Source organism: Ischnura elegans, chromosome 1 (genome assembly GCF_921293095.1).
Source record: "Ischnura elegans chromosome 1, ioIscEleg1.1, whole genome shotgun sequence".
NCBI classification, from domain to species: domain Eukaryota; kingdom Metazoa; phylum Arthropoda; class Insecta; order Odonata; family Coenagrionidae; genus Ischnura; species Ischnura elegans.
Genome location: NC_060246.1, coordinates 107,440,125 through 107,464,068, shown reverse-complemented (window position 1 = coordinate 107,464,068; position 23,944 = coordinate 107,440,125). Strand labels below are relative to the sequence as shown.

Here is a 23,944-nt window from a genome sequence, read left to right as displayed (position 1 = left end):
TTGACGACATTCCAGTAAAGATTATTCAACTTGCCAAATATGCCCTATTACCTTACATCCTTGAAATTTTCAACCATTCTCTCGATAATTCAGTATTTCCATCGGAGTGGAAAAAAGCACTTATTCGTCCGATAAAGAAGACAAAAAATGCAAAATTACCTTCTGACTTCCGGCCAATCTCTATTCTGTGCGCCCTGTCGAAAATGTTGGAGAGAATTGTTTTCAAGCAAGTTACAGAGTACCTAAATAATAATAACAAACTTGACGCTATGCAATCAGGTTTTCGGCATGGATACAGTACGCAGACGGCACTACTAAAGATAACCGATGACATTCGACTTCATATTGATAAGCGTATGGTTACAATACTAGTTCTTTTTGATTTCAGTAAAGCATTCGATCGAGTTGATCATAATCTACTAATCCATAAGATGGTGAAGCTTGGTTTCTCTTGTTCAGCTTTAAACTGGTTCTGCTCCTACCTAGGCAATAGATTTCAAGCAGTCTTAGGACCTGAAAATAACTTATCCGCATGGGCTCCAGTATCTTTCGGAGTTCCTCAAGGATCTGTCCTGGGACCTCTGCTATTTTCTATATTTGTCAATGACATTTCAATTGCGATTAAAAATTGTAAATATATGATATATGCAGATGACCTTCAAATATACATCCATACTTCGATTAAAAACATAGCTGATAGTATTAATCTAGTGAATCATGACGTGAGAGAAATCACAAAATGGGTGGGTAAAAACCACCTCATACTGAACTGTTTGAAGACGAAAGCAATAATCATCGGTAGCTCAAGGATCCTAAACAAAATAGATTATAATCACCTTCCTCCAGTTGTAGTTGGTGACCATCAAATACCGTTCAGCGACTCTGTTCGCACTCTTGGACTAACCCTCACAAAAAATTTGTCTTGGAACCAACATGTGAACGAAATCTGTAATAAAGTCAATATCACACTGTATCAACTAAAACTGCACAAGCACTTACTTCCTATATCCACCCGAAAAATGTTAATTTCTACCCTGGTATTCCCTTCCTTTGACTATTGTAGTCTTGTTTATAATGACATGCCTAAAGAGCTGGATAAAAAGTTACAAAGGCTACTTAATTCATGTGTAAGATATGTATTCAATTTAAGAAAGGATGTTCATGTATCACAGTACAGAATCAGCCTTGGTTGGCTAAATCTTTGTAATCGAAGGAAATATCTACTCGGTGCTCTTCTTTTTAAGATTTTCAGAGAGAGAATCCCTAATTATCTCCGGGAAATCTTTATGAACAGATCAGTAACCACCCATATGTCATCTCGCAAAAATGACTATTTATGTTATCCTACTCCACGTACTAATATCTACCAGAAATCATTTCTGATAACGGGATCAAAATTCTGGAATTCTCTCCCTGAGGATCTTAGACAGAGGGGCTCCATCCATGCTTTTAAAATTAAATTGTACATGGATTTACTCAGTGGAGAGCTAAAATAAACTCCCACGAAAATACAGCCTATTATGTATCATTATTATGTATTATGTACTATATTCCGTCTGCCTATGATGTCAAATTTCAATCCTTGTTACGTGTTATTTCCTTTTTATAGGTGCGTATCAAACAACTTTACTTGACATTTTTCATGAACTTTTTGCTTTGATGAGCCATTATTTTTGTAAATTATTTTTGTAAATTGTGTTTTTTGCTCCAAGGGTTTTTTCCCAGAGCATAATAAATATCTATTCTATTCTATTCTATTCTATTCTATTCTCATTTCTGGAAGAATCTTTGTCTGTGAAAAGTTTTGAACTTACCCCTTTATTTTTCAACCCACTAATATATCTACACTCTGCCCTACTCTCTACTCTAAAAAAGACCTACAGTGCTCAAATATGCTACTCGCTACACGACTAGCCGACTCGGCCGTGTAATGGACTCCCGAACGGTTCAGAGGGATCCGACACGATCGGATTGCCGGCCTAAGGTCCACGAAGGAGGCTCCGATGTCCGTGCAGAAACGACGCAGCCTCTGGTTTATGCCTTCCACTCGGCTCCAAACCAGAGAACCACGATCGATCCTCGGGACAAGACTACAAATCGAAAGCTCAATGCCGACTCCAATGGTCCCACCCACCCGCTTCACTTCGGAATTCAGATCCCGGAGGGAATCTAGAATTTCCTCAGATCCACGGAAGGTGGCATCATTGACGCCGACATGAGCCACGACCCGCAGTCTGGAGCACTTCGTGCCCCGTACCGCCGCACCAACCGCCTGCGTCACCTGAGGAACACCGCCACCAGGGATGCACCATGACGTTACACGGTCGCTTACACTTAAAATATTAATAGAAAAGACAATGTTGGGATATCAGCATGCTTTGATGTGCTTCCTCCAGATATCTCCTGAATATTTGATTGGCTTCAGGTTTATGTACACTGTCCCAAATATCCCTAATGGTGTCTGATTCCAGGTGTAAACCTTTAGTAATCCTTGAGCTTATCAGAAATTTTGAACACTTTTCTACTTGCTCATCACTATATATACGATGATCCCCGACCAAAGTTTCAGAATCAGAGTCTCCGTCTGTAGTCTCGTGAGAGCGGAAGATCTGATGGGATCCTTTTCTACTCTTTTTGGGGTTGTACATGCCCAGCAGATGTTCACAATAGTGGCAATCTGTTTCAAGTGACACTATGATGTTTGATTCTAGCAGCAATAAGCTCTTTGTATCTCGTGAATATTGCTAAAATTTTCTTAACGAGATTTAATCCTTCTTGGACTTGTCTTTTTTTAACTATGTTTTATATAATTGTTCTTACATAAGTGATAAAAGAGCTCATAAACAAGTCTTATTCATTCTTGAGATATATACCCAACAAATACAATTCTGACAAATGGTATCCCTTGTGTGGAAATGTTAATCATATTACTGCATCTGAACCCTCTATTTTTAAACTGACATCTATCTAAGAGAAACAAGTTAGCCACAAATAAACTCATATTAGATTATATTAAACCTGTCATTAATCTTTTGTTCAATTCTGCTTGAGGTATTTTACAGATTAGAGTTTTATCAGCAACTACTAGCCAACATTCTCTGCCTGATTTCCCCCTGCGAAAACTGGTAAGGGAGCATCTACCTGGTTGATGCTTGCCATGATATTATCAAAATTAGTGGCATAACTCATTGCCACCAAATTAGTGTTTTTCTCTGTATCCGCAAGGTGAGACTGTCTTAAAGCATCAGATTCTTTGGTCACCATAAGAGAGGTTAACCTCCGGAAGGCCACTGCTTGATTGCATAGTCTTTCTTCTCCCTCTGTGGACGGAGTGGTTTGATAATACCTGATTGTTGCATCTCCAGTATCCATAGCTACAGCCTTTGCTACCTTTGCCAGTGTGGCTATAGCAGGTGTATTAAACATCTTACCATGTCTCTCCTCCCCGAGAAGCTTTATGTACATGCGATCTTCTTTGTAAACTCTGAACACTGCCAAAGCTGCTTGTAGATCAGGAGTCAATCGTATCAGATCACTTAAATAGAAGAGCATTGGATTCTCAACTAAGAGGTGTCGATACACAAGGAGGAAGCTAGTCAACTCACATCCTGATAGAAGATTGCATATAGCAGCCATCACTGTCTTAAGAGGTATGTTCTCTTTTGTGATCCTTAACATGACACGAAAGATTTTACTTCGCAAGTCCTTGTTTGTGGACATGCAGGCATACACATCCTTGCAGTATTCTAGAGGAAAGGCCATCATGTCTCTATATATTGTCTCTCTGACTCCTAGAGTTCCCCCAACACTATTGAACCTTCTAGTGAACCAGTTCACATGGTTATTCTCATGTAGTGACTTACCAATCAATAGACATTGTAGCCCCAAATTGAGAATACCTTTTTTATTGTCAACATCACAATTGAAGTCAACATCTGGGTAAACTCCTTCTCCGAGAGTTATCCCGAACATCGTCAAAAATCTCCCCAATTCCAGCTCCACAACTCCATAAAGTCTTCTCCTATCTGCATAATCTTTTAACTCTCTCCTTATAGTGGGCATGTACAAACACAGTGTAGAGAAAAAGATGCTGAGGTTTAAATTGGGAGTGTTACCTGCTGAATTCACGGCTAAATGTAATAACCATGATTCAGCCCCTTCAAAAGCCCTATCATATTGTTCTGAGTCGTAACGTGCTTCCAAGGTAAGCAAATACAGCTCAGCACGAGGGATTGGTGCTGTAATAAGGTCTCCCGGAGGGATGACAATCGCAGAACTCTCAATCGCATTCGATATATCAAATGGGATGTTTTGAGCACTAATAACAGACTCTGAGATAGTGGGTCTCGAGCTACCAGCAATGGATCCCGGAACTATGGGGGCTTGTGCATTTGATTATTAATCTTCCTCCAACAAAAAGATCCCATCCTAACCAGGCCGGGGGAGAAAAGCTTTTTTGCGCGTCTAAGCGCCACTTAATAATGAAGTATTCTAGAGATAACGAAACATTCACTAAGGTGTCCCCATTTGTTATTAAGCGCTTTTTCTCGTGCTATCTCAAGGGCGACTTGAAATCAGTCAAAAAGTTAAGGGATGGTACCGTGCTGATAGAGACAGCTGATGACCTACAGAGCGAGAAACTCTTAGGCATTAAGATGTTCATTTCTATTGCAAGAAACTATTTCTGAAGAGATGGCGTCGCAGGGCGTTACAGGATGCCGAAAGATCACAAGCCGTCTAAACGGTGAGATTAAAATCACCACCTCCGTGATCCTCACGTTCGCTATGGAAACTCTCCCCAGCAGGGTATTTATTGGGTACGAATCGGTTCCCGTGAGACCGTTCATCCCCAGCCCCATGCGTTGTTTCCAGTGCCAGCGCTTCTGCCACATCGCTGCGCGATGTGAGGGCAAGGTCTACTGCCTGCGCTGCGGCAAGGACAAGCACGATGGGGACAAGTGCGCTGAAGAGGCCCGCTGCGTGAATTGCGAGGGTACCCATGCAGCTTACTCTCGCGATTGCCCGAAAATGATAGAGGAACGGAAGATCATGGAAATTAAAACTCTGGAAAAATGTCTTACGTAGAGGCAAGGAAAAAGTTTAAAGCTCTTAGTGCCCCCACTTTCTCGCGTTCCTTTGCCGCAATCGCCTCCGCTTCAGTTAAGAAGTGTACCATCTCCACACGGATAGAACCTGAAAAGCAGAAAGAATTACTTAAAAAAGCAAATACGAATAATAGTAGCTTTACTAAAGAAAACACCTCTAATAAAACCGTAGTGTCTCCCAAAAAAGTCATCAAGAAAACAAATGAAAAACCTGTTCAGCGGTAGAAAACTCCCTCTCCTGGTCCCTCCGGCAAAGGTTTGGAACCGATGCAGGAGGAAATGGACAAAGATCTCTGCATTTCGGACACAGAGATCGAAAAAGTAAGAAATAAGGGAAGGAAAAGTCGCTTAAAGCGATGATCCCACAGATTTCGGTGCTAATGCTGCTCAAAGTTTTTAATATTTACATGCATATTTATTTTTTTTGTCTTTAACCCCTTTTTAAACCTTTTTATGACTTTTACATTACAATGGAATTATAATGGATTTTATCGGCACAGGGAGGAGCTGGCCATTTTTAATTGCGTGACTTTAATCCATCGTGTATTTGTCTACAAGAAACTCATTTTAAATCAACAGATAAGGGTGTTTAAAATGGTTTTAAGGTTTTTAGATTGGACGATACGAGGGGACACTAGTGTTGGGGGCAAAGCCCCCATTGACCCACCTCCACCCCCCCGGGTTTCAAGTCAGTGACTAATTTCCCGGGGGCTGCTTTTCTTAGCCGTTTTACTTGGCTTGCCGATTTAAAGTGCGTGTTTAGTTTGCCCCGGCTTTCGCCGGGCTAGTGTCCCCCTCACCTCCCGCAAACTGCGGCAGGATAATTGGGAATCGGCTTTCGTAATTTGTCAGCTTAGGTTGATAGATTCATATTCATATTCCATTTTTAGAATTTTGCTCATCAAATCTCTCGTTGTGCTTATGATAGATTCATGTACAACGTTCCTTCTATTTATTATTAGATTATTCTCTCCCACTATTTTTATTAAATCTCTTCTTTCACTTGCCAAAGATTCACACTCAGCTAGGAGGTGCCAAGAGGATTCATCATTTTTATCACAGAAAGTACAATTTCTGGTTTCACTAAGTTTAAAATTTCCGTGTCCTGTGAGAAATTGGACAGAGTCATGGTCAAGATCTTTAGCCTTTTTGCGAATTCGCTCATGCACGTCTGGGTAAAACTGGTGAGTTTCTCTGCCTTTTCCGGAATCGTCCCATTCTCTCTGCCATTTAGCGATCGTCATTTTTCGGAGAGCTCTCCTACGTAGTTCACTATCGGTGTTTGTCAATTTGTAGTTAAAAATTTCCATTCTTTCCTCTATCATCAAGTGAACTGGGATGCATCCCGCTAAGACGCACAGTGCCTCGCTGGACACTGTGCGGTAGGCCTTTGTCACTTTGAGTAGTGCCATTCTTTGAGCTCTTAGTACTTTTTGCCGGCTTTTACCTCGGGTTTGGATCTCTTTGCCCCACGCTTCACACCCATAAAGTATTATTGGCTCAGCTATTCCGACGTACAATTTTCGTAGTGATGCACTTGTGTATCCTCTTGATGATTTTGCTAATTGTGATAGTGGTAAGAAAGTTTCAGTAATCTTGTTTATTAAATATTTGCAATGTTCTTGGAAGTTTGTATTTTCACCCACTACCACACCGAGGTATTTTACTTTGTCACTGTATTTTACGCTCACACCATTCATTTTTATTATAGGCCTTCGTTTCATTTTACCTGTCAATAGAATGCATTCTGATTTTTCTTGAGAGAATTTAAGTTTTTTACGAGTACCCCAGTTAGTGATTTTAGTTAAGGCTTTATTACTTTTGTGCGAAAAATCCACAGAGAAAAAATCATTCGCCTTGACCGGGATTCGCACAATTGTGCATTGCGGGTGACTCCCGTAAAGTTATCACCGTGGCTAGTCCCGGTATACTTAAATTCGTCAAGATAGAACACCTCTATGTGTTCAAAGTTCGGGCTTTACTCTCCGGCTGTGGCGCCATGCGCACGACTTGGACTGCTCGTCGCATAATATGCTCGGCAGTCCATACCACCATGTCCGGTATAGTCCACAAATTTCCACAGGGAAGAATGACGCCTCGGTAGCTTAACTGGCTAAAGCACTCGGCCGGAAATCGAGGGATCCGGGTTCGCATCCCGGTCAAGGCGAATGATTTTTTCTCTGTGGATTTTTCGCACAATTGTGCATTGCGGGTGACTCCCGTAAAGTTATCACCGTGGCTAGTCCCGGTATACTTAAATTTATTACTTTTGTTTTCAATTTCATTTCTGCTATTTGCTTTGATTAGGAGAAGGGCGTCGTCGGCGTATTCGAATATTTCAGAATCGTCTTCTAGGTCCGTGTTTAGTAGATCATTGAAGAGTATGTTCCAAAAGAGGGGTCCGAGGACAGAACCTTGCGGGCATCCCTTAGATAAGGTCTTCGTGATCTCGGTTTCATTTAATTGAAGGCTCGTTCTTCTTTGTTTAAAGTATTCCATTGTGACGCTGTAGATGTTTTTAGATAGTTTCTGCTCGAGCATTTCGTCTAAAATTGCGGGCCACCATGCGTTGTCAAAGGCGCCTGAGATGTCCAGACAGACGCCTTGCACGTACTTTTTCGTAGTGTTCCCCACAGTGTCGACAAGATTAAAAATTGCATCCGTTGTGCCTTTTCCTTTCATGAAACCGTACTGTTTCTGATTAAAATAATTCCTGGAATCCAGTTCGTCGTTTATCCTTTTAGCTAAAAGCTTTTCATAGACCTTCCCAAGAACTGGTAGGATTGTTATCGGTCTGTAGGACTTAGGATTGCAAGGATCTTTTTTGGGTTTTGGGAAGATTTTGAGCAGTCCGATTTTCCAGTCCAGTGGGAATTTTTCTTCATTAAGCAGTTTATTAAACATAGTGAGCATTTCGTTTTCTATTTTAGGGTATGCGTGATTGATCATTTCTGATTTAATACCGTCGATTCCTGGGGCTTTTTTTATTATTTAATTTTTGGATTGCTATTTGGAGTTCTTCATTTGCAAATGGTTCTGTCCTTTGGCCTGTGGATAGTTTTTCTTTATTTTTATTTCGCACTTGCACTTGTTCTAGTTTCATTTTCATCATTATCGCCGGGTAGGAGCATAGAGTAAGTATATACTTACTCTATGGTAGGAGTGTTTTTATGAGAAGTTTTGCCGTTTCACAATCATTAGAGGTGAATAGAGTACTTGCATACTTTTTGGAAGTTACTTCTAAAAAATCTTTCGATACTTCAGACGCTAAATTTTCATTCTTACGTTCGAGAGACTTTTCGTTAATTTTTTATTAACTAATAAAATCTCTTAAATTGTTATTGCGCCGAAACAGTGGTCCGCCATGTTTACTGAGCTTTGACGTCATCCCCCAGAGTCGACGAGTTGTTAATGTGGATATAGTGTGACGGAGTGGTCTTGGCGTTCGGCCGAGGCTTACTATTATTCCTGCAAATATTATTGGGGCGATTTCTGTTACTGTATTAATTGTATTGCAATGGAAGAAGTAGATAATTCCAGCAACGCTAAAAAAAGTGGAACGAGTATTGTTTTGTTCCACTGTGTAGGAGCACGAGAGTGTCAACACCGGAGAAGATTTTCCTAAACGTTCCGGATAATCCCTTATTGAAAAGGAAATGGTTAATTGCCGCCAGAAGAGACCTGAAAACCATGCCATTATCTGGATCGTCGCATTTGCGTTGTTGTGCTGATCATTTTAACGTAAGTACCTATGACAAATGTACTTAAAAAATAAGTTGTTGGTTGGCATGTATGTGTCGCACGATAACTTCTTAGGCCATGTTTTTCTTAGACTGTTACGGCAAATCAATTTGTGCTATACTAATGTTTGTCTAGTTGAAATCGAAGAACATTTAAGGAAATTTAACCGTTTATGAAAATTTTATTGAGGCTGACAACATCGATCAAGATCATTGCTGCAGTAGACAGATTTGAAGCGATTTTTTAAATTTTGTTTTCATATGCCGTTTTTAACGGTTTATTGCCTTGCATTACAATAATTAGATCATCTTTTTGTTTTTAAGTGATTGATAATATATTATTACTGCCCCTGTGATATTATGGCAACTCTTACTTGCAACCAAATAAGAAAATTAATGACCAAATTAGAACATTAAGGACCAAATTACTGTAATTACTACTTGAATATTCATTATTCCATTTTCAGTTGGAAGAGGATGCAGAAAATTATATGAGGTGGAAAATTATGGGTGGCCCACTTCGTATTAAAAAAAGTGTACTGCCTCATGTGTTTGAGTGCCAATCTAGGCCATCCACTAGGCCTTTGACCGAGAGGCCTGCTGTTAAGAAGAGGAAGTTGATGGATCTGCTAAGTGTTATATCCAATACCAGCGAGTCAACTACAACAACAGAGTGTTCGGGCTATCCTCCAAATGATGACACAGCCCACCAACAGGATCATCAGGAGCCCATCAGCTGTCATAACTCACTACATTTAATGACTGCTGATAGGGGTATTCAAGTGCGCTCTCCTTATAGAAGCAAATTGATACAAACTGATGGACGAAAAAGTAACACAGTGGCAACATCCCCATTGAAAGTATTCACCCGTTCCATTTGCACCTCACCAATGAAAGTATTGGATGCTAGGATAAGTAGTGATAGTGAAACTTCTACCTCTGATGAGGAAGTAGACAGTATTCAGTTGAATGGTAATTACTCAAGTAGTGATGAGTTTTTGGACTCAGATGAAGAACTGAAAATTGTGAAAGAGGAGAGTTTTCGTTTGATGAGAAGTTTCATTGAAAAAGACCCTAAGTTATATTTGGGAATACCTACAGATAGTCACACCATTCTTTCCCTTTTGTGTGAAAAAGTTAAAAAACCAGAGAAGAATATCATGATATGTTTTTAAAAAAATAAACTAAATGACCATCTCAAAATATTGGGGAATGAATTTGGGCTGCACTATTCAACAGTCAGCAGGGTGCTCAAGGACACCATGCCAATAATTTGTGAGTTCATGATTGACCTTATATGCTGGCCTGAAGAGGAAAGCAGGCTTAGAACTTTGCCAACAGCCTTTATTGCTAATTTTTCAGAAGTATCCTGCATTATTGACTGCTTGGAAATTTCAGTAGAAAAACCATCTAATTCATTACATCAGGCCCATTCGTGGTCTAATTACAAAAAAGCCAACACGATTAAGTATTTAATTGCATGCTCGCCAAATGGATTAATCAATTTTATTTCTGGTGGATATTTAGGCAGAGCTTCTGATGAAGCAATCACCAAGGCCTGTGGTTTCTTAGAATATATACCTCCGGGAAGCACTGTAATGGCAGATAGGGGCTTTTAAGAATTTGGAAAGAGAACTTGTAAGGAGGTCTTGCAAGCTGGTAAGACCTCCATCAATATCAGCTGGACAACAGATGTCTCAAAGTGATGTCCATTACACAAAAAGAGTAGCTAGCCTCCGCATCCACGTTGAACGTGTAATTGGACGCATTAGGGATTTTGCAATTCTTAAGCCCTCAAGTGTCATGGACCATAGCTTAGTAAGCCTGTCAGACCACATGATTGTCAAAGCATGTGGGCTTATCAACCTAAATGCTCAGATAGTGAGAACATGAAGTTGTTGTTGTTGTTTTTTGATGATTTATTGGTGTGTTTATTTAGGACTGATGTGTTTATATCTCTCGACCATGATAAGATGCAACTGACTTTTGTAAATAAATGACTTGAGTTACTGTATCTGCCCTGTTTTAGATATGCATCTGAAAGTTGCCAGCCTCCACATCCACGTCGAACTTTTTATTAGGTGTAATATGGATTTTGCAATTCTTAAGCCCTCATGTTTCATGGACCATAGCTTAGTAAGACTGTCGGACTGCATGATTGTCATAGCATATGGGCTTACTAACTTAAAGAGAGCTCTGCTACTCAATATTTTCTGTGTAAGGATATCGTATTATTTCTATCAAGGGTATCATATTTTGTTCATCAATATGTAAGTAATTAAGATAAGTAAAGCACAAAATGCTAATGGAATTCAAATTGCATGACTTATGAAACTATCACCTTTCCTAAAATCTGCAAATTGTCTAGAATCTAGCATGAATTTCTATCACTGAATTTAAATGCTATGTTTTACTTATTATTTTTGAGCAGACCTTTTTACATTTACTATTATTTTTTTTCTTTTCTTGTTCAATCGTACATAGCTTCAAAGTTTACTCGATTATTCGTGTCCCAAGAATCCTTAAACTCTGAGATTAAGTATTTTAGGCAGTGTTACTTCCTTAAATTATTACCACATGTGGTGGAATCTCAAACATTCATATATTCCTTGACATAAGTGTGTGATGATCATCCATAAAAGAATTTCCATCTTGCGCTGTGGAAGTGTGTGATCTTCCTCCATGCTTTCTTAGGTCCAACATGCAATTTACAATACATAAGCATATCATGAAATTAAATTCTAATAATATAATGAATTTAAGATAAGAATTGAGTACTAAAAGCTGCAATAATTATTTCACATGCTAAAACTTGCTCCAGTCATTGTTTTCACCTTATTTTTTGCAAAACCTTTGATACTAGGTATGCCTTGAGGAATATCCAGGGGAGGAGTTACAGGAAAAAATTGTAAAGATAAAGAATTTCTAGAAAATGAGGAAAACTTATTACTAAATATCTTCTTAAACGCCTAGAAATTGTCTACAAGCGAATCTTAAGAGGCAGTAGTTATGTACTAAAACAATAACAGAACCAGTTGCTTTGTTTTAGGTTGAAAACTAGCTCCTGTGATGAAGCTTCAATCATCTCAACTGTATATACCTACAAGGAAAGAAACTGCATGGAGTAGAAAAAGAATTGTAAATAGACTTAGTAGTTGCAGAGATAAGCTTGGAAAAGATGGGCCAAGAGGGAATGAGCGATTATTGTTAATACTAAATAATTTAAGCATAAATGAAAACTTAAGAATGGGAAAGGGGACGAGCACTTAAAAAAATATGACAGTACTAAAGGAAAGCTGAAGTAGTCTACCTTTAAATATACACATAATACAATGCTGAAAGAAAAACATCAAAACTTATATTTTATCTATATAACTTTTATTTTAATATTGGGAAAATTGTTTCATACCAAAATTTTTCAAATTCTGTGGCAATGTCATGGGCCATGCCTTCATCAAAATGGATTAAACATTTGGTAATTTTTTTATTACTTTCAAATTCAGGATCTGCTACAGCAAAAAGACCTTGCTGCTTCCTAAGCATTAGCATTTGCATCATTATTTGAGTGTGGTACTTTGGCGTAGGGTTGCCTTCCTTTAAGTAGTTACGCACTGTCTTATATTTCTGGGGGCACTTTACCTCCACCACTATTTCACCAAACATTCCGTCTGGAGTAGCCCCAAGAAAAGGATACTTTGCATCCAGAGCAAGACCACATCTTTCAATTTTGTTTCCTAATTCCCTTTCAAGCTCTTGGATCACCATACCTTCTAATTCCCTTCCACGCTTCATGGCAGCATTGTCTTTCACTTTTCTCGCCCCAACTATCACATTAACCAGTACACCATCTCTTTTATTGCAGTGCATTACGTCATAAGCCCTGGATGCCGATATCCTCCCCAGTCTTAACTGATGCCATAGATGAGAAAAATGCTGTGACAACGTACTTTTGTACACAGTTCCACACAAGTCTTGCTGCATCATATACTTTGAGGCAAAATTTAAAAAATTAAGGGGTGTGAATGCTTCTTCACTTTGGCCTTCCTCCGCAGCAATCCCTCTGTAAGTTATGAGCATCTGATGGATGGCCAAGTTCTTTACATTCAAATGAAAATTCATTGACATTAGCGCACTGTCGTATGCTCCACACTGTTCTAGGGCCCTTATTACTTCCTTCCTGAAACTCCCTTCCTCTACACGTCTCACAGGAATAGCTCCAGGCAGATCAGTCACCTTCATCACTGCTGCTCCACCTCCCAATGCTGAGAGCTTGGATTTTCTCCAATAGCTCTCCACCTCAGTGGGAGAGGGCTCCTCGCTTCTCCTGTGCAGCCACATCAACAAAGCAATGGCATGCTTACAACCCCCTGAAATTGAATGAAATGAAAGTTATCCTTTGTTTTTAATAAATTTCTGCATTTCATGGTACAGTAAAAAGTAGTGTCTGAGGTAAAAACAAACACTTTGATAGATAATTTCACTAAAAGTTTTCATAAACATAAGACTTGATAACCAATAATTCAATCAGCCAAATATTAGCTCTGATCAATCAGTTCTGATACTATAATGGATTTTGTTATATTTACCTTCAGCTGCAGTACAGCTTTGGAACCTGGCATCTTCAATCATCTCCTCATTTTCGTCCACAGTAACCGTGACCAAGTACGGCTTCTCCCTTACTTTGTGCTCCGGAGTAACCTTAGCAAGAACACAACACTTTCCACCATCCCGCTTAATCTGTACATATCCAATGGCAGAATCCCCATAGCTTTCTCTTGAAGACCTAAAATTGCACAATTAATACCTTTAACAATATTCACTGCTATTCAGGAGGTTATATCAAAATGTAAAGGTAAGAGAAACAGTTTTAAATACAACAATATCCCTACTGTAGAGAGGCGGACAGGAGAGGTTGGAGAAACGTATATTAAATAGAATTTGGAAAAGACTAAAGGAAAAGTATGTTTCAATTGGACATTTTTCTAAGCAATACCTAATTATTATTGTCGTTGATACATTAAGACTAGGTTACAACTGCAAATTAGGCTAAAAAAATCAGGAAATATTAGCATATAATGCCTAACTTCATCGTATTTTTTTCAGTTTTTCTGTCAATTGCTAGTGAAAACACTTTGTAAACATTGCTAAAACATAATATATATTAAGAAATCGAGTCCTTTTCCTATATTAGGTACACACTGCATGCTTTTAAACGTAGACGTTTCCTAATTCTGGTAGTAAAATGAATATTTAACCAAAGGAGAAATATTACATGCGTACTTAAGTTATGAGAACTCAGTAAAAGGCATTTCATCAATTCAAAACGAAGCATTTCTATTATAAAATATAGACCACTTTCTGACAAATGCGTCAGGCAAAAATATAACCGTCTGTCAGTAATCACAAAGGCCATCACTTTTCTATTATTAATAAATAATTTAAAATGAACTCCATTCAAGTAATGCGGTAATACTCTCATACAACAAACTCAAGGTTAATCGTGCACTGTTAGAAAAAATTTAAATTGATATTTAGAATACCTTCAGTAAAATGTATAGAATTTTAAAGCGGCGAATGCTAAACGGATTACTTAATTCATGGTTTATTACATAATAGAAGGCAATAAAAGTGATAATAATATGGCTTACCGTGACAATTTCACGCCTCGCTGCTCACAACCAACGTAGTCAGCGTTCTTGCTCAGGAAATCTCCTATCATTAATGTGTCGACACACGGAAGGTTATTTGAACTTGCTTTTAAAAATCCAGGTTCCATTGTGAAAACCTGCTCAGTTTTACACGAAACTGCGAAAAAACCGTAGGAAAGGCAAATACTATCTTTCCTCTCCACGTGCTCTCAACGCGCAGGCACCGTAACATGCTATTCCGCTTCGCCAATATGGGGCATGACGTCACAATACGAAGGACCAATGAATGGGCGTTTAGCTCTTGGTATTTTCGATGCTAAAACAATGCATATTAAAAGCTATTTATTAATTTAATTAGTTATTATTACATCTTGGCATTTTGAACGTGGCATTCTGAAACCAAACATTACTCGATACAATAAATTTCAACAAAATTCCTCACTAACGCAAATACTCTATTCACCGTTGGGTTTACGAAGCGTGCTCACTGTTACATTTTGTTTTTTATTTCTTAAAATTTTGTAAGCGTGGCCCCATGGATCGTCGTTTCCTGCGCTTACTAGTTTTTCCCAGCTATCTCGTTTGGCCTTTCTAATTTCGTAGTTGTATTTATTTCTTATGCGTGCGTATTCCCTTCTCCAGAACTCCAGGTTATGTGCGTAGATTGCTTTTTTATTCATGTATTTTTTTTCTGCTCGTTTTTCTTAGTAGTGTGAGCGTGTTGTTCCACCACCAGACATTGTTTTGATTTGGCCGGTATCTGGGGATAGATTCTTCACAGGCATTGAGGATAAGTGCGGTAATATCTTCGGCGTCACAGTCGTCTGTGAGCATTTCAGACTTTGTGATTACCGCTTCTTCAAATTTTTCCCATGCCGCTTTGGCGGTGTTAAAACCTCTATTCGCTGCACTGAGCTTCGTCTTGGGTTTAGAACTGGAGACTTTAAAACAGATTAGTTGATGGTCACTTAGTGTTTCTTCATTACAAATCGTCCAATCTGTAATAAAATCTTTTAGGCCTCTAGTTAGAATTACGTCGATGTTTGTGTTAAAACCAGTAGGCCCTTCATACGTCGTCAGTGTGTTAAAATTATTTTCTATTGAAATTTCGTTAAAAACAATAAATTCCTCCAGCTTTACTCCGCGTTCGTCAGTTTCTTCATTGAACCACTGCGTCGACTTTGCATTGGCGTCCGCTGTGATTATTACCTTGTGGTTTTTGAACGTACGAAGTGTTAGATCGATTTCGTTTAGAAAAGGATCCATTTCGCTGGAGAATTTGAAATAGCTATTTATAAGAATTATTTCCGCGCTGCCTGTGAAGATTTTGATGGTTACAGTTTCATTGTTCGTAGCCTGAGTTAGCATTGTCACTTTTAGGTCTTGATTTTTTACCACTATGCATGCCCGAATTTCTTCGGAGTTCACTTGGTGGTAAACAGTGCCGGAGGAGAAAGCGACTTTTCCTTTAACAGAATATGGTTCTTGGATGGATACCCCCGCACGGGGGGAAGAGAGTAATCTCTTCTTTGGGGAGTCGCGCCCCCACGGACCCGATCCCACCGGGGAGACAACCTCGTCAAAAAACCCTTCGTACGCTAGGATAGCGTCCAGACAGCATGTGACTCTGCTGTGCTGAGTTTTGCCGAAACATCTGGCGTCCTGATCACCCGCGTGTTTGCCGTGCGTGGAGACCCGTACGTGGGGGAGAAGGGGATCCTGGTGGGTGAGTTCTCCGGCACCCAGCTGGGCGTCGGAAACCCGGTATGGGCCGGAGTTCAATACCCCACTTCGGCCCTGGATTCCCCGAAAACGGGAGGCCGAGAAGGGCCCAACTCGGTCAATCGGCTCCTGGCGGCTGGGGAGCTTGGCGGCTCCTTCCGAGCGTACGCCAGGACGGGTTAGTGCTGGCGATATGGGGGTCTCCGTAGGGCGGCCGAAGGTGCGTGCGTTCGGAGGGCCCCCGCGCTGGAGGTTCTAACCCGAAAGAGATCCCCTGTCAAAGGTTCCTATATCCCTTGCGTAGCCCTGGCGACCACACCGGATCACGGTGTGGCGTCCCAAATGTGTGGCTCCGTGGTGGGTGGGGAGCCCAGGGGATGAAAAAGTTACGTTTTATGGAAACCATTAATCTTCCTCCAACGAAAAGATCCCGTCGTAACCAGGCCGGGGGAGAAAAGCTTTTCTGCGCGTCTAAGCGCCACCTTATTATGAAGTGCTCTAGAGATAACGAAACATTCACTAAGGTGTCTCCGTTTGTCATTAAGCGCTTTTTCTCGTGCTTTCTCAAGGGCGACTTGAAATCAGCCAAAAAACTAAGGAATGGTACATTGCTGATAGAAACAGCTGATGACCTACAGAGCGACAAGCTCCTAGGCATCAAGACTTTCAATGAGTTTCCGGTGACAGTGGAACCACACCGCACCCTAAACAGTTCAAAGGGGGTCGTATCTCATTTCGACTTCCTGCACTTGGACGCCGATACAATTTCTGAAGACATGGCGACGCAGGTCGTTACAGGATGCCGAAAAAGACAAGGGAATTTTAAAGGGATATAGTATGACTAGGTTGGATGACTTGAGTGGGCGAAGAGCCCAAGGTGGTGTAGCAATAGCGGTCCGGGATACCCTACACACCTCCCGTGTGCGGCTAACTACCCCATTCCATGCTGTGGCCGTCACCGTCCATGCACCCATGGAGGTGACGCTATGCAACGTTTACCTCCCGGATGATGCTCCGGTAAATGACAATAACCTTCAAGCCCTCAGCCGTCAATTTCCGAGACCCTATATTTTATTGGGTGACTTTAACTCTCATGATCCTCTGTAGGGAGGCCCTTCTGCCCAACGCAACAGAAGGGGACGAAGTTTAAGCAGCTTTTCCGAGATTTTAACCTATTTTTATTGAACAATGGCGAGAGGACCCGCTTTAACTCTTTTAACGGAGAACATTCCTCCATTGATTTGTGCCTATGCACGAGCAGCATTTTTACAAGACTGAAACTGTCTGTCCATACGGATCTCTGTGGTAGTGACCACTTCCCGATTTTAATCAAATCTGACCAGATTAACATTACGGATTTTATCCGCGAGGGCAACTGGATTATCCACAAAGCCGACTGGTCTGTTTTCAAAAACTCTTTTAATTTCACGAACGATGCTCTTAGGGGCGGACCAAAGAACGTTGAGGAGCTAACCGCTAGCATAGTGGACACAGCGAAACTAAGTGTCCCCTTATCTAAGGGCGCAATCCGTCGTCCAGCGCTACCATGGTGGAATGAGGAATGCGCCGACGCTATTAAGAAACGGAAACGTGCCCTCCGTATTTTTAATAAGTTTCCAACTGCCTCTAATCTTGCCTCATTTCGACGACTCAGAGCAAAGGCTCGACTAATTATAAAGGAGTCAAAGAAGGCCTCCTGGATAAATTATGTATCCTCCATCAACAACAGGACTCCACTAACTCAGGTCTGGAACAAGGTGAGGGCTATATCGGGAACACGGCATGTTCACGGCGTTTCGTGCCTTGTATTTCAAGGTGTGACATTTCACACACCGAAGGAGATATGCGACGTTCTCGGGGAAGCGTTTGCCAAGACCAGCAGCGACGAGAACTACTCAGCAACCTTCCTGTCTATTAGGGAACGCTCCCCACACCTGAACTTCACCGAATCGCACGCAGCAGCCGGATACAATGATCTTTTTTCCTTATGGGAACTGAAGTCCGCCATAGCGGATTCCAAAGACACCGCGCCAGGTGTGGACGGTGTCCTAAACATATTTCTTCGGAATATACCGGAGAACGCGTTGATGGATATTCTCCATACCCTCAATCAAATTTGGGTTGAGGGAAGCTTCCCTACAGCGTGGCGGGAATCCGTAGTTGTCCCTATCCCCAAACAAGGAAAGGATAAAACAGACCCAAATAATTATAGGCCAATATCCTTGACCAGTTGTCTATGCAAGACCATGGAAAGAATGGTGAACCGTCGGCTCGTTTGGTGGTTGGAGCGTCGGAACCCTCTTTCCAATATCCAGTGCGGTTTCAGGCGAGGTAGATCCACCACAGACCACCTCGTGAGAACCGAAAATTTTATCCAGGAGGCTTTCCTTCTGGGCCAGCATGTCATAGCCGTGTTCTTCGATCTGGAGAAGGCGTATGACCGAGTCTGGCGCCAGTCGAGTTTCTTTAGGACTCAATCCAGCAGCCATCATCTTTAGTTTCGTCCGCTGGTCTCTCAACATACTTCTTCATTGGGGGGAACATTATGCTCCTTCTTGTACTTACCCGCAAAAATATCGCATAATTTCAAATGTTCTTTCAAAAAGGCTTCAGGTTTGTACTTAAGCAAAAACCCTACTTTTGGCCTATTCGCATTTTCCGTAAGTTTTAGTACTTCCTGTTGTACCGCTAAATCCATTTAGTCACACACATAATGGAAGGGAAGCGTCATCATAGTTCGCACACCTTTATAGCCACTCGAGAGGCCTTTTCATGGACCGTAGGCTCCTTTCCTGCGTTCTCGGATCTAAAAATATTTCATCACTTCTCTAAAAGTTGGTAACATCGATTTGTTTAACCCCGACGAGGCGCCTAATAAGGGACAAGTCGTCTCACTAAGCTTCCTTTATTACCTTCTACCATCTTCCGATTTATATTATCAAAGATAAATGACCTCCTAGCAGCATACGCGGGATGAATTTTGCTGTATTGGAGGCGTGGGAGGGGTAGAAGGGAGCGGGGAGGGGAGGAGATCGGCCTGCGGCTCTTGTATCCGCGACGCTGCGTGGGCGTTGGAACATTTTCTTCGCGGGCGCTGACTCAAATTAGGCATTTTGTGGCTAAACGGTGGCAGATACGTCAAAATGCACGAAATTTTCGCCCTAGAAGGGCAGTAGCTCGGCAAAATCTATTGGGAATGACCATAAAATATTAAATTTTTAGAATTTTGTCCCTCCCCCCCTAAATCGCATTTGAGCGAGGGTCAGGGGTTCACCTAGAGGTCTCAAATTTTTCAGGCCTTATTTTTGATCGGTTCCACAACTTTTTTTCATTGGGCCAGATGGATTTGAAAAAAATCGATTTTTCCGATCCGCCCTACTGTGCATTCCCCCAGTAAATGCCATCCATACTCCAATTGGTTTCCACAGAAAGTACACTTATCATTCTCACACAGGTTAAAATGTTTAAGCTTAGCGTTAAAGTTGCCGTGTCCAGTTAAAAACTGACAGGTCACATGATCTAGGTCGATTGCTTTTCTCGTTATTCGTTGTCTCACGTCCGGAAGGTAAAAATAAGTTTCTCTTCCTTTAGTGGACTCATCCCAGCGTTCTTGCCATTTGGTAAGTGTATCCTCTCTGTGAAGTTTCCTTCTCATCTCGCTGTCGGCGTTCGTTAGTTTATCGTAAAAAATTTTCATTCTCTCCTCGATTAAGAGGTCAATTGGGATGCATCCCGCTAAGATACAAAGGGCCTCGGTAGAGACGGTTCTATATGCTTTAGTCACAATTAGAAGTGCCATCCTCTGTGCTCGAAGAACGTTCTGCCTGCTTTTTCCGCGAATTGTGATTTCCTTACCCCATGCTTCGCAGCCGTACAGAATAAGTGATTCAGCCAGTCCTACGTAGAGCTTTCTTAGAGATTCGCACGTGTATCCCTGCGCTGCTCGGGCAAGCCTGACGAGGGGGAGAAAAGTTTCCTTGATTCTTTTAATGATGTTTTTACAATGTTCATCAAATTTTAGCTCTTCACTCACGATCACCCCTAGATATTTTATTTTCTTGCTGTATTTAACATTTGAATTATTCATTTTAATGATTGGTTTGCGTTGGATTTTTCCTTTTAGCAGAGTCGTTTCTGTTTTCTCCCTCGAGAACTTTAATTTCCTCTCCTCTCCCCAGTCTGATATTAGATTTAACGCCGTGTTTCCCTTTTCTTCCAGTTCTTTCCTACTATCCGCTTTGATAAGTAAAAGTGCATCGTCTGCGTAAGCTATCAGCTCCGAGTCTTTGGGTAGGTCCTGGTTCAGGAAGTCATTGAATAAAATGTTCCAGAACAGAGGTCCAAGAACAGAGCCCTGTGGGCAGCCTTTGGTTAAAAGCTTTTCCACAGATGCGTCATTTATCTCCAATACGGTTCGTCGTTCTGTAAAATATTCCTTAGTGACATTATAGATGTTCTTCGAGCAGTTCTGCGTCCTCAATTCATTTAAAATGTTAGGCCACCATGCATTATCAAATGCTCCGGAGATGTCCAGAAATATTCCCAGAACGTATTTTTGGGTACTATTAGTCACACTTTCACACATTTGATTTATTGCGTTGATAGTGCCTTTTCCTGGCATAAACCCGTATTGCCTTTGGTTGAAATATTGTTTTTCATTTAGCTCTTTCATAATTCTTTTTGAAAGAAGCTTTTCATAGATTTTTCCTAACACCGGGAGTAGCGTGATGGGTCTGTAAGCCTTAGGTTCCGTTTGGTTTTTATTTGGCTTAGGAAATATTTTTAGGATGCCGATTTTCCATTCCTTGGGGAAGCTTTCATCATTCAGTAATTTGTTATAAATTTCGAGCATTTTGTTTTTCACGTGCGGGTATGCGTGTTTAATCATTTCAGGCCTTATTTCATCGAATCCAGGGGCTTTTTTATTCTTTAGTTTTTGCACTATTTCGTCTAGTTCTTTGATTTCGAATGCCATCGTAGTTTTTCCAGTTTGTTGTTTATTGCTTGTTATTTTACGAAGATTCTTTTGGTTTTCACTTTCATCACTTTGCGCATCAGAGGGCAGTAGGGTATTTATTAGAAGTTCGGCTGTTTCCTCGTCGTTTTTGGTGAATTCCCCGTCTGGTTTTTTAAGTGTTCGTGGTGTTATCGTTTGTCGTTTGTTTCGTATTATTTTATACGCGTAATCCCATGGATCTTCGTTTCCTTTTGATACAATTTTCTCCCAACTTTCTCGTTTTGCCCTTTTTATTTCGTTGTTATATGTATTTCTGATTTCCTTGTATTCTCTGTACCAGACCTCTAAATTGTGAGCTTGAATTTTGACTTTTTGACTTAGTTTTTTCTTTGATTTCCTACACGCTTTCCTTAATATGGTTAAGTTATCATTCCACCAGGGGACATTTTTCTGGCGTGGCCTTATCTTTGGGATGGATTTTTCACTTGCACTCTGTATGAGATTAGTTAGGGATTCGACGTCGTACACTTTCGATGCATTATTTTCTATTTCCTGCTTAAATTCTTTCCAATTTGCTTTTGCGATGTTGTATTTACTTTCCGTAAGTTTTTGACTCGGCGTAGGTGTTTTGGTGATTTTAAACGTTATCAGACGGTGATCACTTAGCGTTTCGTCGTCGTTGATTTTCCATCCGTGGATTTCGTCGTTAAAATTTTTGGAGAGGGTCACGTCTATGTTGCTGGATCCGTTTGGTCCTTCATAGGTGGTCAATTCGCTAAAAACGTTCTCTACGGTCATGTTGTTCACCAGAATAAAATCCTCGAGCTTATCCCCACGCTCGTCGTTTTCCCTGTTGAACCACATGGTAGATTTAGTATTTGCGTCCGTCGAGACGATGATTTTGCAATCTGTGAAGGTCCTGAGGGCCGTTTCTATTTCGGTCAGAAACGGATCTATTGCGTCGGCGAATTTAAAATAGCTATTTATTAGAATTATGTCTCTTGAGCCTGGAGTGGTTATTTTAACGGTTACCGTTTTGTCGTTTGTAAACTCAGTTGAAGTTGTAATTTTTAGGTTTTTATTTCTGCAGATGGTAGTTGCCCATATGGTTTTTATATTAGCTTCCCCATACGCTACTCCCGTGGAGAAGGGAACTTTACCGTTTACAGAATACGGCTCTTGTATCATTAGTAGATCTAATTTGAGGTCGTTGCTAAGTTTCTCTAGATTCCCCATTGCTGCGAAGCTCCTTCCTGCATTAATTTGTCCTACCGTTAATTTATACGGGTGTGCCGCCATACCCAAGCCGTTCGCACTCCTGCTCCCTTGCCTTCTTAAAGAATGGTCAGTTTCTATCTCCGGAACGATGTGAGTGTGGCTTATCCGCTGAGGAGCAGTGAAAGCATTTGGGCGTTTCCTTTGTCTTTTTGCAGTCCTCAAACTTGTGCTTGCCCGAGCAGTGCGTGCAAATGTCTCCTTCTCTTTTGCACATCGTTGTCTTGTGACCGTATGCCTGGCATTTAAAACATCTGAGAACCGAGATGTAGTCTTTAATTTTACAGCAACTCCACTCCAGATAGATTTTCTCCTTTTCGATTAACAAATGTCTTATTTCCATGCTCGTCTCAAAAATCCAATGTTCCTTATCAGTTTCGTTTGCTTTTAGCTAATACACTTTTCTGAAGTTGTTTTTAAATTCCTGCTCGTTTATTCTGATTCCCACGTTCTGAGTGTAGATTTTCTCAACGACTGTTTCCACGTTTAGGTGTTTTGGTACATCGTAAAGTAAGACTTGTGGCCTTCTTTTTTCTATTTTTTCTACTATGAATCCTTTGTCCCTGAGTATTTCGCTGTTAAGCATTTTTGTGATTTGATTCTCCTTTTCTAATTCCACTAGCACTCCCTTCTCCACATTGCGGCTACGTTTTACATTAACTCCGAGTTCGGCTGGCGTTACAGTGCTTTTTAACATTTCCGAAATTTCTTTTCCATTCTTTTCCTTGTTTGTATGTTTTATTATGATTAATTGCGGAGCAGGTTTTAAGTTAGCCTTTAGTCCAGGCACTTTTGGGCGTTGAGACGTGGATCCTTGCGCCTGATTAAGTTGTTTTTGAGTGATCTCCGCGAAACTTTTTATTTCGTTTTTAGCTTGCATTGATGTTGTTTTTTCGTTTTCGTTAATGATTTTTATTATTTCTTTTCTCTCACTTGCTCTACCTTCTAGTTGCGCGATGTTCATGGCCATTTTCAGAGTGATACTTTCGATTTCTCGTAGCCTCTTAGAATGTTCTTCCACGTTGTTTTTAGAAAGTTTGCTGTTTTTTAGTTGCGACTTTAAGCAGTTTTCGAATTGCTCCGTTGTTTCATCAGTGTTTCCTTGGTTTTCGCTGTCACTATGATGTTTCGCCTGTTATGGGGTGTTTCCCTCGCACTCATCGCTGGCGCTGCCCCTGTGCCTCTTTTCCTTCTTAGGGGTTTCCTTCTGGGGAGTTCGATCAAGCTTACTCGATCGTCTAAACGCTTTCGCTGGATCGTCCTCCACCTCCTCCACTTCTGTCTCTTCTGGATCCATATTCGCTGGCATTTCCTATAGAAGCCAAAACGCAGATGCACGGGGATCCCCACAATTGGGGAGCCCGAGTGGCTCCCGGTAGTTTTTCTTCGGTTTGGGTGGGAGGGACTGGCCAGTCGGGGCAAGAACAGGGGGGGTATCGTGGTTCACAGGGGGATTGGTAATCCTGGGCCTGGGGGTTCCCGGGCGGTGAGGGGAGG

At 41.0% G+C, this 23,944-nt stretch overlaps 1 protein-coding gene across 1 annotated transcript; it reads right to left on the bottom strand.

Moving 5' to 3' along the window:
* Nucleotides 1-10,073: 10,073 nt before the first annotated feature.
* LOC124158058 lies at nt 10,074-23,744 on the bottom strand. Its single transcript, XM_046533267.1, has 4 exons — nt 23,605-23,744; nt 13,432-13,628; nt 12,337-13,212; nt 10,074-10,150 (listed from the first exon to the last, which is right to left on the bottom strand). Exons 1-4 carry the CDS (start codon nt 23,742-23,744, stop codon nt 10,074-10,076), a joined length of 1,290 nt encoding a protein of 429 aa, XP_046389223.1.
* Between the last annotated feature and the right edge of the window lie 200 nt (nt 23,745-23,944).

Coding starts and splice junctions, on each gene's coding strand:
- LOC124158058 (XM_046533267.1), bottom strand. CDS start 23,744: ATGGATCCAGAAGAGACAGAAGTGGAGGAGGTGGAGGACGATCCAGCG. Junction 13,629..23,604: donor AGGGGCAGCGCCAGCGATGA/GTGCGAGGGAAA, acceptor GTGCAATTTTAG/GTCTTCAAGAGAAAGCTATG. Junction 13,213..13,431: donor AAGCTGTACTGCAGCTGAAG/GTAAATATAACA, acceptor ATTCAATTTCAG/GGGGTTGTAAGCATGCCATT.